Source organism: Passer domesticus, chromosome 14 (genome assembly GCF_036417665.1).
Source record: "Passer domesticus isolate bPasDom1 chromosome 14, bPasDom1.hap1, whole genome shotgun sequence".
NCBI lineage: Eukaryota > Metazoa > Chordata > Aves > Passeriformes > Passeridae > Passer > Passer domesticus.
The window spans coordinates 19,141,089-19,154,774 of NC_087487.1; the positions used below are offsets into that span (position 1 = coordinate 19,141,089).

The window sequence follows — 13,686 nt, forward strand, 5'->3', positions numbered from 1 at the left end:
GCGCGGCGGGCGCAGGCGCGGAGCCCCGCGGGATGCGGGCGCTGCTGCGGCGGCTGCACGGCGCGGCCGTGGCGCTGCTGCTGTGGCGGGGCCCGGCCCCGGGCCCGGCCCGGCCCGCCGCCTCCGAGGTGCTGAGCCAGCACCTGCGGCAGCGCCGCCTGCCCTACTGGACCTCGTTCTGCGTCAAGTACAGCGCGGTGCACAACGACCAGTTCGGCCTCTCGCACTTCAACTGGCCCGTGGACGGCGCCAACTACCTGGTGCTGCGCACCGGCTGCTTCCCCTTCATCAAGTACCACTGCTCCCGCGCCGCGCCGCAGGACCTGGCGCTGCAGGACGCCTTCTTCACCGCCCTCAAGGTGCTCAACGCCGGTGAGTGCGGCCCCTGAGGGGGCCGGGACGGCGGCTCGGGCCGGGCAGCTCCGCTCCGAGCCCTCTCCGTCTCCTTCTCCTTCCTTCTCTCTCTGTCTTTCCTCCTCACTTTGTCCTCTCTTTCCCCTGTCCCTCACTTTCTCCTGTCTTTCCCATGTCCCTCACTTTCTCCTGTCTTTCCCCTGTCCCTCACGTTCTCTTCTCTTTCCCCTGTCCCTCACTTTCTCCTGTATTTTCCCTGTCCCTCACTTTCTCCTGTCTTTCCCATGTCCCTCATTTTCTCCTCTCTTTCCCCTGTCCCTCACTTTCTCCTGTATTTTCCCTGTCCGTCACTTTCTCCTGTCTTTCCCGTCCCTCACGTTCTCCTGTCTTCCCCCGTCCCTCACGTTCTCCTCTTTCCCCTGTTAATCACCTTCTCTCTTTGCCCTGTCCCACACCTTCTCCTGTCTTTCCCCTGTCCCTCACGTTCTCCTCCTTCCCGTCCCTCACGTTCTCCTCTCTTTCCCCTGTCCCACGCCTTCTCTCTTTCCCGTGTCAATCACCTTCTCTCTTTCCCCTGTCCCTCACTTTCTCCTCTCTTTCCCCCGTTCTCCTCTTTCTCTCAGGTCCCCTCTTTTCCTCCTTTCCCTTCTCCCCCGTCTCTCTCCCCCTCGCCCTTTCTCCTTACTCCTCTCCTCGCTCTCCCCTTCTCTGCTGTCCCTCTCGGTCCCAGGAGTTCCCGAGCCGTAGCTCGGCCCTGCCGGGGGCTTTGCCGGGTTCGTGTTGCTGTGACCCCCGTGGCAGCCACAGATCGCACTGTTGGTATTTAATCCGCTCAGCCTTTTGGCAGGGAGCGTTTTCCAGCTGGAAATCCGCCTGCCGGGGAGGACCTTCTGTCCTCTGAGCAATTCTGAAGCGAAACTCTTTCAGAAAATAACCTTCTTTTCTGGTGCACGAATAGTCAGGCTGCTTGGATCCTAAGGTGCTGCTGGAATAGAAATTATTGTAATAAAAAAGCTTTATCAGCACCCTATTAATATAAAAGTAGATGCAGTTAAGTTTTGAGTATATTATTCCAGAACTTTGGCTGCAGATTCAATGCTTATTTGAATGCCAGCATGGACAGTGTCAGTGCCATAACATTTCATGCATTCTTTATTTTCATATTTAACTTCTTAAAATTTTATTTTTTTCTTAAGTCCTCAGTGACTTTTTCAAAACATGTCCACTGCTCTTAATTTTTTGACCTTTCCAGACTGATGCAGTGAGAAAATATAATCACAAAGATTGATTTCTTAATAGCATCTTTAAATCTGATTTTCTTTTCCCCTCCACCCAGTCACACCTTTGTTTTTCGCACAACTACCCTCATGTTTCATATTTAAATGATTGGAAAGCATGGTTAAAAAGGCAATTTATTTCCCTTAGAATCCTGCTTAAGGACTTAGCTTCAAGCATATTCTATTTAGTGTTTCCAAACTCAGGGCCTCAATCCAGCTCTGTTTTTTCCTCTGTAATAAACAGAATATTGTCTGTAATAGATGGATAAATTAGCAGTGCTAAAACATGACATTTTATATATATATATAAATATATATATAAAAATATATAAACCTTTTTGCCCATTGCAGTTCTGTTGGAGCTGGTAGTTTTGACTGCTGATTTTCCCCAGAGCAGCTTCATGTTGATTTATGGATTCACTGCCTATTTTTTTTAATCTCTGCTCTGACATAGACTCCAGTAACTTAAGTGGATATTCTGGGAGTTTGGGTTTAGTATTTGAAGATACATATATATATATTTAATCAGTAGAAATCACATGTATGTGTCAATATTTCACTTCTTTCATGTTGTTCTCCTCCTGTTTTCTTTTTCTGATAATTGCTGCTTCCTGCCTCGTGTCAACAGGAAAGGAGTTAAGCACTGATTGCTGCATTTAAATAAAGACAAAATATTTCTAAGGCAGCTTTTGCAGGGATGCTTCCCCTCTCAGTTCATTTTGGAGTCAGCACTCCTCGCTCTGGATTTGCAGTTTGCATTTCACTCTGTGTGTGTGTAACGTGTCTTTCTGTCTCCTCAGGCATCCCGACTTTGCTGTATGGAATTGGCTCCTGGTTCTTTGCCCGTGTCACAGAGACTGTGCACACCAGCCATGGCCCAGTCACCATTTATTTTCTAAATAAAGAAGATGAAGGAGCCATGTACTGAACTGAATGTCTGTCCTCTGGTGGGTTCTGTGCTGCAAATATCTGCTGCCTTTGACTAAAAACAACCAAAAAATTGGGTTTTTACACTGTGTTCTCATACTCAATGTGCTGTTTCAGGGAGCTGCCTGGACTTTTTTGTTATGAGAGATTTATTTTTGCAGAGGTGTGAGGTTGAAGAGTTAGAATTTCTGAGGGTATGTCTGGAAGTCAGGCACTGGTGCTGCTGGACAAACTTGTGATCATTTAAAGAGATGCATTTATCAACTCAGAGAGCTGAAATGTAGCCTGTGGGCAAGGAAACTGTGAATGCACTGACATTTTCAGAGTGTCCCTGAAAAGATAAAGCTGCTCAGGTGTGGGTCCTGTCTAGATATTTCATACTGAATTAATTGTCACAGGTGTACCTGTGTCTGAATAAACCCTTGGCACTGAGTGGTCCCCATCACCTGGAAGAGCCTTTGGGGAAAAAAAAACACCTTAAAACAAATACAAAATGGCTGTATTACATTTCTTGAAATGATATTTAAATAAAATGTCCAAAATATATTTGATACTTGTATCTTTTGCAATCCTTGAACTCCAGATGTGTGTTGTTATTTTTCTTTTGATTGCTTTATAGGTAAGTACAAAATCTAAGTGATATAGGAGATTTAGCCCCCTGTGTTAATTCACAAATTGCTGGTATTTTTAATTAATGGGGAGAATGAGAAGAATACTACAATAATATCTCAACTTTTGGATGCAAAAGAACTGATTTCTCCTTTTGTAACCACGCACAGCTCTAGGCACAAACTGACAAAATGACTTCATATCAGTTGGAAACCTGGGCAAAAAAAACTCAAAAAACCAACCAAACAAAACCAAAAAAATAAAGCTTTTGGGGAACTATTTGGATAGTGGAAATCTGGAATTAATGGAAGCAGGAAGACCTGTGCAGGATCCATTGCTGGTGCTGGGATTTAGTGCCAGCAGTTAATGCTGTCAGTTCCAAATCCCACAGCTGGTGATGGAAGTTGGTCATCCCAGTTCTCAGGAGTCACAAAAGAAATGTGAAATGGGTAGGGGCTGGTTTAAGGGTAATCACTTTTCCTCAGTAAATGATTATCAAGCTATGACTACAGTATAATGTCATTTAAATACTTTTTTACTCCATTCCAGATCACAGAAGTGTTTCCCACTTAATGAAGCAACACGTGTGGCTTTTCTAAAAGCAGCACTAAACACTTTAATCAGAGAAGTGCTTGCCCTGTTACATTTTGGAGAATATTCTTGCCACAAGTTAAATGCCTCAGAGCAGCAGAGATGGCATTGCAAGAACCCTCGTTAATAAGAAAAATTGCAGTTAGCATTTTCCTGGAGCTGATTTTCAGTGCAGCCCATAAGTTTAAAGTCAAATACTGCTCATTCACTGCCACACAGCTCATCAATACCTGGCTGTAAAGGTTTAGGCTCAACACAAGGTTGATAAAATGGTTTTTAATTACCAGCCCATAAATACAGCTGTTCACTGGAGCTGCAGCTCCTCTCCCTGCAGCTCGTTTGATTTCTGATAATGGGCACTGCTGACTTTGCTTACCTGTTTTCCAATAAGTGCAGCAGCACCCGCTGGCCCTGCAGTGATGGGCAGGGCTCCTTGGAGAACATCCCTGACAAAGTGCCCTATTGATTGCTGCAATTCCGTGCTGCTTGCAGCATTAAACAGAGCCCTGATCTCTTGTTCAATGATCTCACTGTGTAACAATTAAGCAAATGTAATATTTTCTTGTATTACATGAAAATCAATGGACCTCTTGCTCTTGGGAAGTGGATGGTGCTAAAGGATGAACTGGGAGATGTCTGAGGGCAGAGTGCAAATATGGGGTGGCTCATTCCTTTCTTGCACTTCTTCAGAGGGAAAAGAGCTCTTTGCAAGGGATAACATGAGTTATTAAATCATGATGAAATCATTTTCATGTGTGACTATAAACCCAGCAGCTTGTTTTCAAAGGTACAGCGTTTCATCTGACTTCCACTCTTGTTTTGCTGTAAATACCAACTTCTTAGCCTCTATTTTTTATCACTCAGGTTTTGGCCTGAATGCAAGATATTGAAGGCCAGGAAGATTTGTACCACCCCGTCTCAAAAAATTCTGCAGCACTCAGGGCTAATTGATCCACAAGATGACCCTTTTGACTCCTGACAGATTTGATTTGCTCTGCCTCCCATTCAAAACAAAGTTTAGTTCCCCCTGCAAGCCTCGCCTTAATTATCTCTTTGCTGATGCTTAAATGACGTCCCAGAGCTTTGTTCCACCTCCCTTAACTACTCCAGAGAAAGGAAACCCGAGGATCAGGTGGCTGCACCTCTTTAAATAATCATGATCCTCGTGGGCACCTGGAGCTGCAGGAGCTGCTGCTGTCACCCCTCAGCCGGGTCAGCGCGCTCGGGTGTCCCAGTTAAACTCTGCTGCTGTCACTTAATGGGAAATGCAGCTGCCTTGCTGAAAGATCAATGTCCAATAAAGGCTGCACAATCAAATCTTGTTGCAATGATTGAGGTGCTTAATTGCCTTTCAAAGATAAGGTGGTAATCAACACACGTTCAGCTGATCTTTTTTACCGCTTCAATTACACTCTAATGGCAGAGCCAAGGCAGGATCTTTAACTACTTATACTTATTAAATCTTACGTGGCTTCTGAAAAATTACTTAAGCCACGCAATCGATAAAGCCCAGCTCTTAATTACTATATTTCACTTTTAGGCCTTTTTGTATGCTTGATAAATGTTTCACCTGAGACTCCGTGGTGCTAATGAGTTACCCCAAGAAATGCCCTTTGCTGCTGCTGTCTCCAAATTGTGCTTAAACATTGGTGGGGCTGTCTGGTTTCCTGAAGTTTTGGGGCTGCTGATGCAAACGTGGTCCAGGCAGTTCGTTTTATTTAAATATTTGAGATTTAATATCACTTTTTATAACCCATTGATGAACTATGTGCAGGTGGACCCTGTTCAACACAAAGTTCTTTTTTTCCCCACTGTAAATTAATTCTGGATTTAAAGACTGGATTGGAACTCCTAAATATTTATGATTAGTACTCTCATATTGTTTGAAAAATCAGTTTTTGTGCACTTTTCCTGCTCCCCTCTCTTTCCCTGGAGCAATATCCAGAGCTTTTCTCCTGCTGACCTTCCATTGACTTGGGCAGAATTTAAATCTGTCCTCACCTTACCTTGTGTGTTGACCTAAATCTCCTCCCAAACCATAATTATAGATCTCCCTGATGTATGTTATTATTATTGAATGAAATTTAGGTATTTTTTAATAGTTGAATGCCCTTAGGCCTCTGGTTTAGAGCAACTTTTCCTGAAACAAAGGGGATTTTGCTTCATGTATTATTCACTGTGGCCATTTAATTTATATTGGCTTTTGCTGTAACCCCTTAATCATGTTCACTACAGAAAAGTGAGTTAATAATTCTGAGAGTTGTCTCGATTCCTTTCCCTATTTCTGGAAATAGAAGTCATGATTTAAATTTTGGGCTGTATTTTTCAGTTTAAATACACCTCAGAACAAGTGGCAGCTTCAGCACTGCAGCCAGGGAATATAGAATAATAATTGTTACTAATATATTGAAGTTTGCTTGAAAGATTTATTTCTATAAAGAGTAAGATGTTGGTTTTGCATTTGAGTCCTAAAAAGTCGAATACAAACAACTTGGAGTGATTTTGAAAGTAATTGCATCACTTTAAACACAGTTTATGAGCCCTGTTGTAGTTCATTATAAAACCAATTTATTTCTTGCAGTGGTATTAATAATCCTAATAGAATTAAAAGTGGAAAACATGATTAAAAGCAATCCTTCAGACAAAAACTCTGATCAAGGGAACTTTCAAGTTGAAAATGTAAGTATCAGATTAGAACACTGATTTTTGAACAAGATTACAAAGTCAAACCTGGTTTTTTCCCCTTAAAAGAAGAAATGCCATTAGATATGATTGTTACATGCTCAGTGATTCATGGGCCTGCTTATGTACTTTGTGAGATATGAATTATTTAGGAAGAAAAATCACAATAATTTTGTTGTTACTCAAGAATTTATAGGTTGACAGAAAAACAATTATGCAGCCCCTGGAGCTGGTCTGAAGGGGTACAGGAGCATCATTAACCACACACAGCCCAACTGTGGAGTTACCTTCTCACTGTGCAGCACAGAATCTGCTTGTTTCCAAAAGTTATTCACAATTTCCAGCAAAAACTAAATATTTACTAATTTAGCCTAAACCAAGTTCACTGTTGTTATGTTTCAGTCTGATTTGGTTTACTGTGAAAAAAGAGCTTCAAAAGATCTGCTCGAGGCCAGTGAATTTCCCTGTGAACTGAAAATAAGGTGAATTTATTTCCTGCTATTTCAGTCCCAAACAGCCCTTTCTCACTCCAAACTGCAGAGTGCCTGGGAGGGGCAGTGGGACTTGGGGGAAGTTTCAATGCCATTTTTAAGGAATCTGAATTTATCCATGGTGCACTTGGTGAGTCTTTCCAGGAGATGCCTTTCAGGGGAGAATATCTTTAGAAAGCCTGGACACTGCTGACCTATTTTTCACCAGCCTGAGGGAATTCAGTTTGCTGCACTCACAGGCAATTGGAAGGGGAAAAAAAAAAGTGAATTTCACCGTGGTGTGTTATTTATCAACATAGAAAGCTAGATATTAATATCTTTCCAAAAAGACAGGAAAATGTGTGCTCCTTAAACAACCATCAGGTGCCATTTTCTCCAGGAAACTGAGAATTTGTCCTTTATTTATAATTGCAGCTTAGAAACTGGCTCAGGGAGGAAGCAGGGATGATAAATTGACTTTGGTGAACCAAGGGCTGGCACAGAGATCCTGATTCCTCCAGGTGTGTTTCATACTCAGTGTCTGAATTACAGGTAAGGTGGCACAGCACTGCTAACAGCAGTATTCCAAAATATTTTCAGAGTTAAATGGGAATTATTTAGCCTGTTACCTAATAAATACACATTATTCCTAGGTCATACATTATTTACATATTATCTATATTATATATTATATTATTCTAATATTATTTATCTTATTAAATAATTATATTACAGCATTATATTATTTATATATTATATTATTTTAATTATGACATATTTTATTACAATATTATTATATTATATTATTTATATTATACATTGTATATTATATTTTATATATACATACATATATATAAAATTACATTATTCCTAGGACATAGCTGGAAAAAATCTAGTAATAATGAGGTTGTTGGAGATGCTGAGTAGGATCCAGAAGGAAATCAGCATTTTCTGCCTCTCTCCTTCTGTGCCTCCTTATATCCAAGGGGATGAGTGCAGGACTGGAGGAATTGGGAATCCCAGCCTTGGTTTTGGTTCACTGCTGGGCATTTTCACCCATCCCATCCTGGGAATGAGCTCCCCGCTCCCTCCTCAGGCCAGGAAAAGCTGAATCCACATCCTGCCACAGCAATATTCAAGAGCAGGGCCAGGGGAAGCAGCTCTTGCTTTCCTCCCTCTTCTTTTGACACAGTTCTGCTGGAGGGACCCAAAACTCCATTACAGGGTGTTTGTGACAGAGCAAAAATAGGAAATTTCTTGTGCTGGGCAACTTTGCAGTGGGAATTAACCAAGTAATAACTTCTTTCCTTACTTCTGCACTAAATTATCCTGCTGGGCAAACCCCTGGCAGACAGCACTTTTCCATCCTCACGGAGACTCCTGTGAGATTCGAATGATGTTCCTGCCTCCCGTGTCAGCATCCTGGAAATAACTATTTATTTGTGCGTGGCGGCCCGGGATGCTCCCGGCGCTCTCCAGCGGCGCTGCAGAGCAGCAGAGAGCAGCAGCACACTGCAAGTGGCAGCTGCTGGCAGCACCAAGGAGCTCTGCCCCCCACCACAAAAACCTCCATTTGCAGAAGCTGTGGGCTTCACCATCCTGCCATCAAAGCAGTGACACCCCGCTCCTTTGTGCATTTTGGGTGGTGCTCCCTTGCGGGTGAACAGTAATTTTGGAGATGTGGTTATGAACGTTGTGTTGTCTGCATTTATCAGGCTTTTATTTATTTAACTTATTTTTTAATGAGGATTCTGGAATCCTTGTACTGGGAACTTGAACTTTTTACAGGGAGATTCTTGGGCTACTCAAATGCAGAACTTCAAGAATGTCTTATATTAAAAAATCATGGATTGTGTTCTCGCAACACCAATTTCCCCCCACCATTAAGGAAAAATATAAAAAGAAATGTTGGTGACATCTCATAGGAAAGCTTCTGCAGGATGATAAAATAAACATCAATGATTAGTTTAAAATGAAAATTTCTGATTAAACTTGGGTTTTAAAGAAGAAGTCTGTGGCAAAACCAAACCTGTATCAATAAATACATGCTCAATGTGCTGTACTTCTTAAGATATAAAAACCCTTCAAGTTTGATTACACAAATCAGAATGGGGGATTAAGGTTGTGATTAGCCCTGGAAAATCGACGTAATATTTATGCAAATTTGGCAAATTGAGTTGGTTTTCCCCATAGTCTCATAAATGAAGAAGACATTTCAGAAAAATTGCAGGTCTATAGAAATTCCATCATTTTGCTTCCTATTCTTTAAAATTTAATAGAAAATGACTGTGATTGAAATGGAGCTGAGTGAGAGGTACACAGGGACTGCAGGTAAAAGGTTCATTTGAGCAGAAAGATGTCTGTGTGGGCACCACCAGTCCCTTAGATCCTCAGGAGCTGGGGCTCCATTAATTTTTAGTATAGGAACTAAATTATAAAGTTATTGAACAGAGAGAGAATTTATCTCTGTTAATGGCCATTGAATTTTTTTTTCTTCCTAAAGCTCAAACAAAGTAGAATCCAAATATGAAGAAGCTTGAAGACGTTTCAGGAATTAAATATACCTCCCATTCCCCCCCTCTAAATTGATAAAATAACTCAAATAGTCCAGTTTGTCAGAGATGATAATGTGAGAGAGTGTGATAAAATGCACGGATCAATAGCCCACAATTGAGATTAATGCTGTTCTCTTAAAAAAAAAAGGAGAGGATTGTTTTATGCTGCAGAGCTGTGCGGAGCAGAGAGCTCTCCCTGTGACTTGTGGCAGGGAAAGGCTTGTTTGAAAAGCTGAATTTGGCGTTTTGTGATGGCAGAGCTGTCAAAACACTGTCTTTGTTGCTGAGGTGGACAGGGATTGTCTCTCATCGGGAAGACGGATCGTGGTTTGGACCAGGCTGATTTCAGCTGCATCCCTGACACGGAGGGAACTCAGAGATGGCAGAATGCACCTGGACATCAACTCCGGAGAGCCGGGACGTGGAGGATCCGTGAGGTGTGTGACAGTGCTGGCACAACTGCCCGAGCCCTTCCCTCACCTGCTGCTGCAGCTGTTGGGCTGTCCCTGAGCCCATCCAGAGCCCATCCAGTGCCCATTCCCAGTGCCCATTCCAGTGCCCATTCCCAGTGCCCATTCCCAGTGCCCATCCCAGAGCCCATCCAGTGCCCATCCCAGTGCCCATTCCTGGTGCCCATTCCCAGTGCCCATCCCAGAGCCCATCCAGTGCCCATTCCTGGTGCCCATTCCGAGTGCCCATCCCAGAGCCCATTCCTGGTGCCCATTCCCAGTGCCCATCCCAGAACCTGTTCTCAGTTCCCATTCCCAGCACCCATTCCCAGTGCCCATCCCAGAACCCACTCTTCTCAGTTCCTGTTCCCAGTGCCCATTCCCAGTGCTCCCAGCACCCGTTCTCAGTATCCATCCCCAGTGCCCATTCCCAGTGTCCATCCCAGTGCCCATTCCCAGTTTGCTCCGCAGGGACATTGGGGCAGGGATGGGCAGAGCCGGGCACGGCACCCCCGAGCCGCAGCCCCAGCGCCGCAATGCCCGTGTCCCCGAGTGCCACACTCGGGCATCCCTGGGCACCTCCAGGGGCACCGACTGCTCCAGCTGCCCGGGCAGGCTGTGGCAGCGCGGCTGGCACGGCCCGGTGTCTGTGTGTGTGTTTGTGTTTGTATTTCTGTTTCTGTTCGTGTTCGTGGTGGGACAGCCCGCACGACCGCGGCCGCAGCAGCCCCCGCCCGTCCCTCCGAACCCCCGGCCGCGCCGGGGACCCTGCCCCGCTTCCAGCGGGAATCCCGGCCGGGCTCGCCTTGAGCCGCGCTTTTCCTGTCACAACACAGGGCACAAACAGAGGAAAGCAATCACCCGCGGGCCCGGCCCGCCCCCGGCGCCGCCTCCGCTTCCCCTTCCTCCTCCGCGCCCTCCTCCTCCTCCTCCTCCCGCCGCACATCCCCTCCTCCCGGGGCGCCGTTTTGGTTCCGGGGCAGCGGCTCCTTCCTGCGGGAGGGCGGTGCAGGCTGTGCCCGGCCCGGCCCGGCCCGGCTCGGCCCGGCGGCCGCAGCATGTGAGCCCGCGGGGCGGGGATGCTCTGGCTGCTCTGCGGCCCCTGCGGCGCCATGGACAGCCAGGCGCTCGTCATCCGCATCAAGATCCCCGACGGAGCCGCCGTGGACTGGACCGTGCACTCCGCGCCGCAGCTGCTCTTCAGGGATGTGCTGGTGAGTGAGTCCGGCCGGGACCGGGACCGCCGAGCCGGCCGGGGGATGTCACCGGGACCGCCGAGCCGGCCGGGGGATGTCACCGGGATCCCCTCCCGGCCCGGGGGATGTCACCGTGACCCGCTCCCAGCCCGGGGGATGTCACTGTGACCCCCCTCCCGGCCCGGGGGATGTCACCGGGATCCCCTCCCGGCCCGGGGGATGTCACTGTGACCCCCTCCCGGCCCGGGGGATGTCACCGTGACCCGCTCCCAGCCCGGGGGATGTCACTGTGACCCCCCTCCCGGCCCGGGGGATGTCACCGGGATCCCCTCCCGGCCCGGGGGATGTCACGGTGACCCCCTCCCGGCCCGGGGGATGTCACCGGGACCCCCTCCCGGCCCGGGGGATGTCACCGGGACCCCCTCCCGGCCCGGGGGATGTCACCGTGCCCCCCGTGCCGGCCATCAGGCGGTGCCGCATCCCCGCTCCGTGCGCTCGGGGTGTCCGAGCCCCTCCCAGGATGGCAGCAGGTGTTTTTGGTGTGTGTTTCGGAATGTCCGGTGGGAGGGTGGTGTTTGTCCCGGGACGGCGCCGGCGTTGCGGGGTTTCGGGAGGATGCTGCAGGTGCCGGGCAGGGCCGTCGTGCCCTGGTTTGGGCTGGCAGGAACCGCTGGAGTCCCCAAATCCGCCCCTGCCGTGGGCAGGGACACCTCGGGTCAGGGCATCCCCTCCTCCGTGCCCTGGGGTGGCCGAGGAAAAGCGGTGCTTTGGGAAGGAATTCCCTGCTCGGGACAAGGCTCTGCCCTGGCTGGGGCCGCAGCTGCCCGTGGTGGCATGTCCCCTCCCGGGCTGGGCTCTGCTGTGCCCTCTGCCCCTCAGCCCCTTCCTGCTGGGGTGGTTTGTCCGTCTGCACACAGGGATGCTGTTTGCTCCAGGAATAGGAGTGGGTGTCTGTGTGTCCCACTCAGAAATGGGAGTGGGTGTCTGTGTGTCCCACTCAGAAATGGGAGTGAATGTTTATCCCACTCAGAAATGGGAGTGTTTATTGTTTATCCCATTCAGAAATGAGAGTGTTTATTGTTTGTCCCACTCAGAAATGGGAGTGGATGTGTATCCCACTCAGAAATGGGAGTGGGTGTGTATCCCACTCAGAAATGGGAGTGGGTGTGTATCCCACTCAGAAATGGGAGTGAATGTTTATCCCACTCAGAAATGGGAGTGAATGTTTATCCCACTCAGAAATGGGAGTGGATATTTGTCCCACTCAGAAATGGGAGTGGGTGTCTGTGTGTCCCACTCAGAAATGGAGGTGTTTATTGTTTGTCCCACTCAGAAATGGGAGTGGATGTGTATCCCACTCAGAAATGGGCATGGATGTTTGTCCCACTCCGAAATAGGAGTGGGTGTTTGTGTATCCCACTCAGAAATGGGAGTGGGTGTTTATCCTATTCAGAAATGGGAGTGGGTGTTTGTTGTGTACCCCACTCAGAAATGGCAGTGGGTTTTTATCCTGTTCAGAAATGGGAGTGGGCGTTTGTTGTGTACCCCACTCAGAAATGGCAGTGGGTTTTATCCTGTTCAGAAATGGGAGTGGGCGTTTGTTGTGTACCCCACTCAGAAATGGCAGTGGGTTTTATCCTGTTCAGAAATGGGAGTGGGTGTTTGTTGTGTACCCCACTCAGAAATGGCAGTGGGTTTTATCCTGTTCAGAAATGGGAGTGGGTGTTTGTTGTGTACCCCACTCAGAAATGGCAGTGGGTTTTATCCTGTTCAGAAATGGGAGTGGGTGTTTGTTGTGTACCCCACTCAGAAATGGCAGTGGGTTTTTCCCCCCCTTGTTCCCAGCTGTGTCCTTAGCCCACAGAGCAGCTCAGGGTGCAGGTGATGCTCTCTGCACCCGCCCTCACCTCTCCTCCCCAGCCCATCCCAGGACTCTGTGTGCCCCACTTCCCTAAAGAAACCCTTCCCACACCACCCCTCAGGTGCACCTTCAGTTTTTATTTCTATTATCAATGCTGGAGTGAGATTTTGCAGGTGCCTTTCAAGGTGTTGCTCCTGTGGAAGGACACGTGGGGAGGGAGGGTTGGGTTGCTGGAAGATGCTCAGCGTTGGGCCTGGAGGGCTGCAGAGCTAACTGGAAGGGCTGGCAGAAATCCCAGCTGTCCTTTTCCCAACATTCAGCATTTTCCACGACTTTCTGTAGATGGAGGAGTGGGAGCAGAGCCTGTGACAGAGCAGGAGGTTTTTGGGAGGGGCAGTTTCCCCTCGGTGGTTGCACAAAGCCTGGGGTGACCCTCTGTGCCCTTAAACAAAAGTGGAGCAAAAAATGGACTCAAAAAAAGTGGACTCAGAAGTGAGGCTGGTTTTCTCCAACTCTTGCTTCATGTTCTCCATTTTTTCCCCCCCAAAAATAAAGTGAAATTACCCCTGATTGTTGGACTCTCCTTTGCCATCCTGGAATTACTGCAAATTCAGGCTGGTTATTTAAAAGTAACAAGAGACACTGTGGCCAGTGGGTGACAGAGGATCTGGGGTGGCAGCAGAGCTCCTGAGTGGGGAGAGGTGAGGAAGGAGGG

General features: G+C 47.4%; 2 protein-coding genes and 1 long non-coding RNA gene across 15 annotated transcripts in view; all 3 read left to right on the forward strand.

Moving 5' to 3' along the window:
* C14H15orf61 (chromosome 14 C15orf61 homolog) lies at window positions 1-3,117 on the forward strand. The gene is made up of 2 exons (XM_064389353.1): window positions 1-372; window positions 2,432-3,117. The coding sequence occupies exons 1-2, from the start codon at window positions 33-35 to the stop codon at window positions 2,557-2,559; spliced, it is 468 nt and encodes a 155-aa protein (XP_064245423.1). The 5' UTR covers window positions 1-32; the 3' UTR covers window positions 2,560-3,117.
* Window positions 3,118-5,961: 2,844 nt separating this feature from the next.
* LOC135280929 (uncharacterized) lies at window positions 5,962-9,990 on the forward strand. The gene is made up of 3 exons (XR_010347735.1): window positions 5,962-6,922; window positions 7,346-7,462; window positions 9,754-9,990. It is a non-coding gene; the product is annotated as an uncharacterized LOC135280929 (long non-coding RNA).
* Window positions 9,991-10,840: 850 nt separating this feature from the next.
* MAP2K5 (mitogen-activated protein kinase kinase 5) overlaps window positions 10,841-13,686 on the forward strand; it is a 123,120-nt gene continuing 120,274 nt past the window's right edge. For 3 of the 13 annotated variants that reach the window (XR_010347732.1, XR_010347731.1, XM_064389339.1), the window contains exon 1: window positions 10,841-11,128. Coding sequence is in view for 11 of the 13 variants with exons in the window: in XM_064389339.1 (XP_064245409.1) it covers window positions 10,994-11,128 (135 nt within the window). In the remaining 2 variants the exon portion in view is untranslated. The remainder of the gene's footprint in view (window positions 11,129-13,686) is intronic. The other 10 variants (XM_064389337.1, XM_064389346.1, XM_064389342.1 and 7 more) reach the window with 5 other exon arrangements.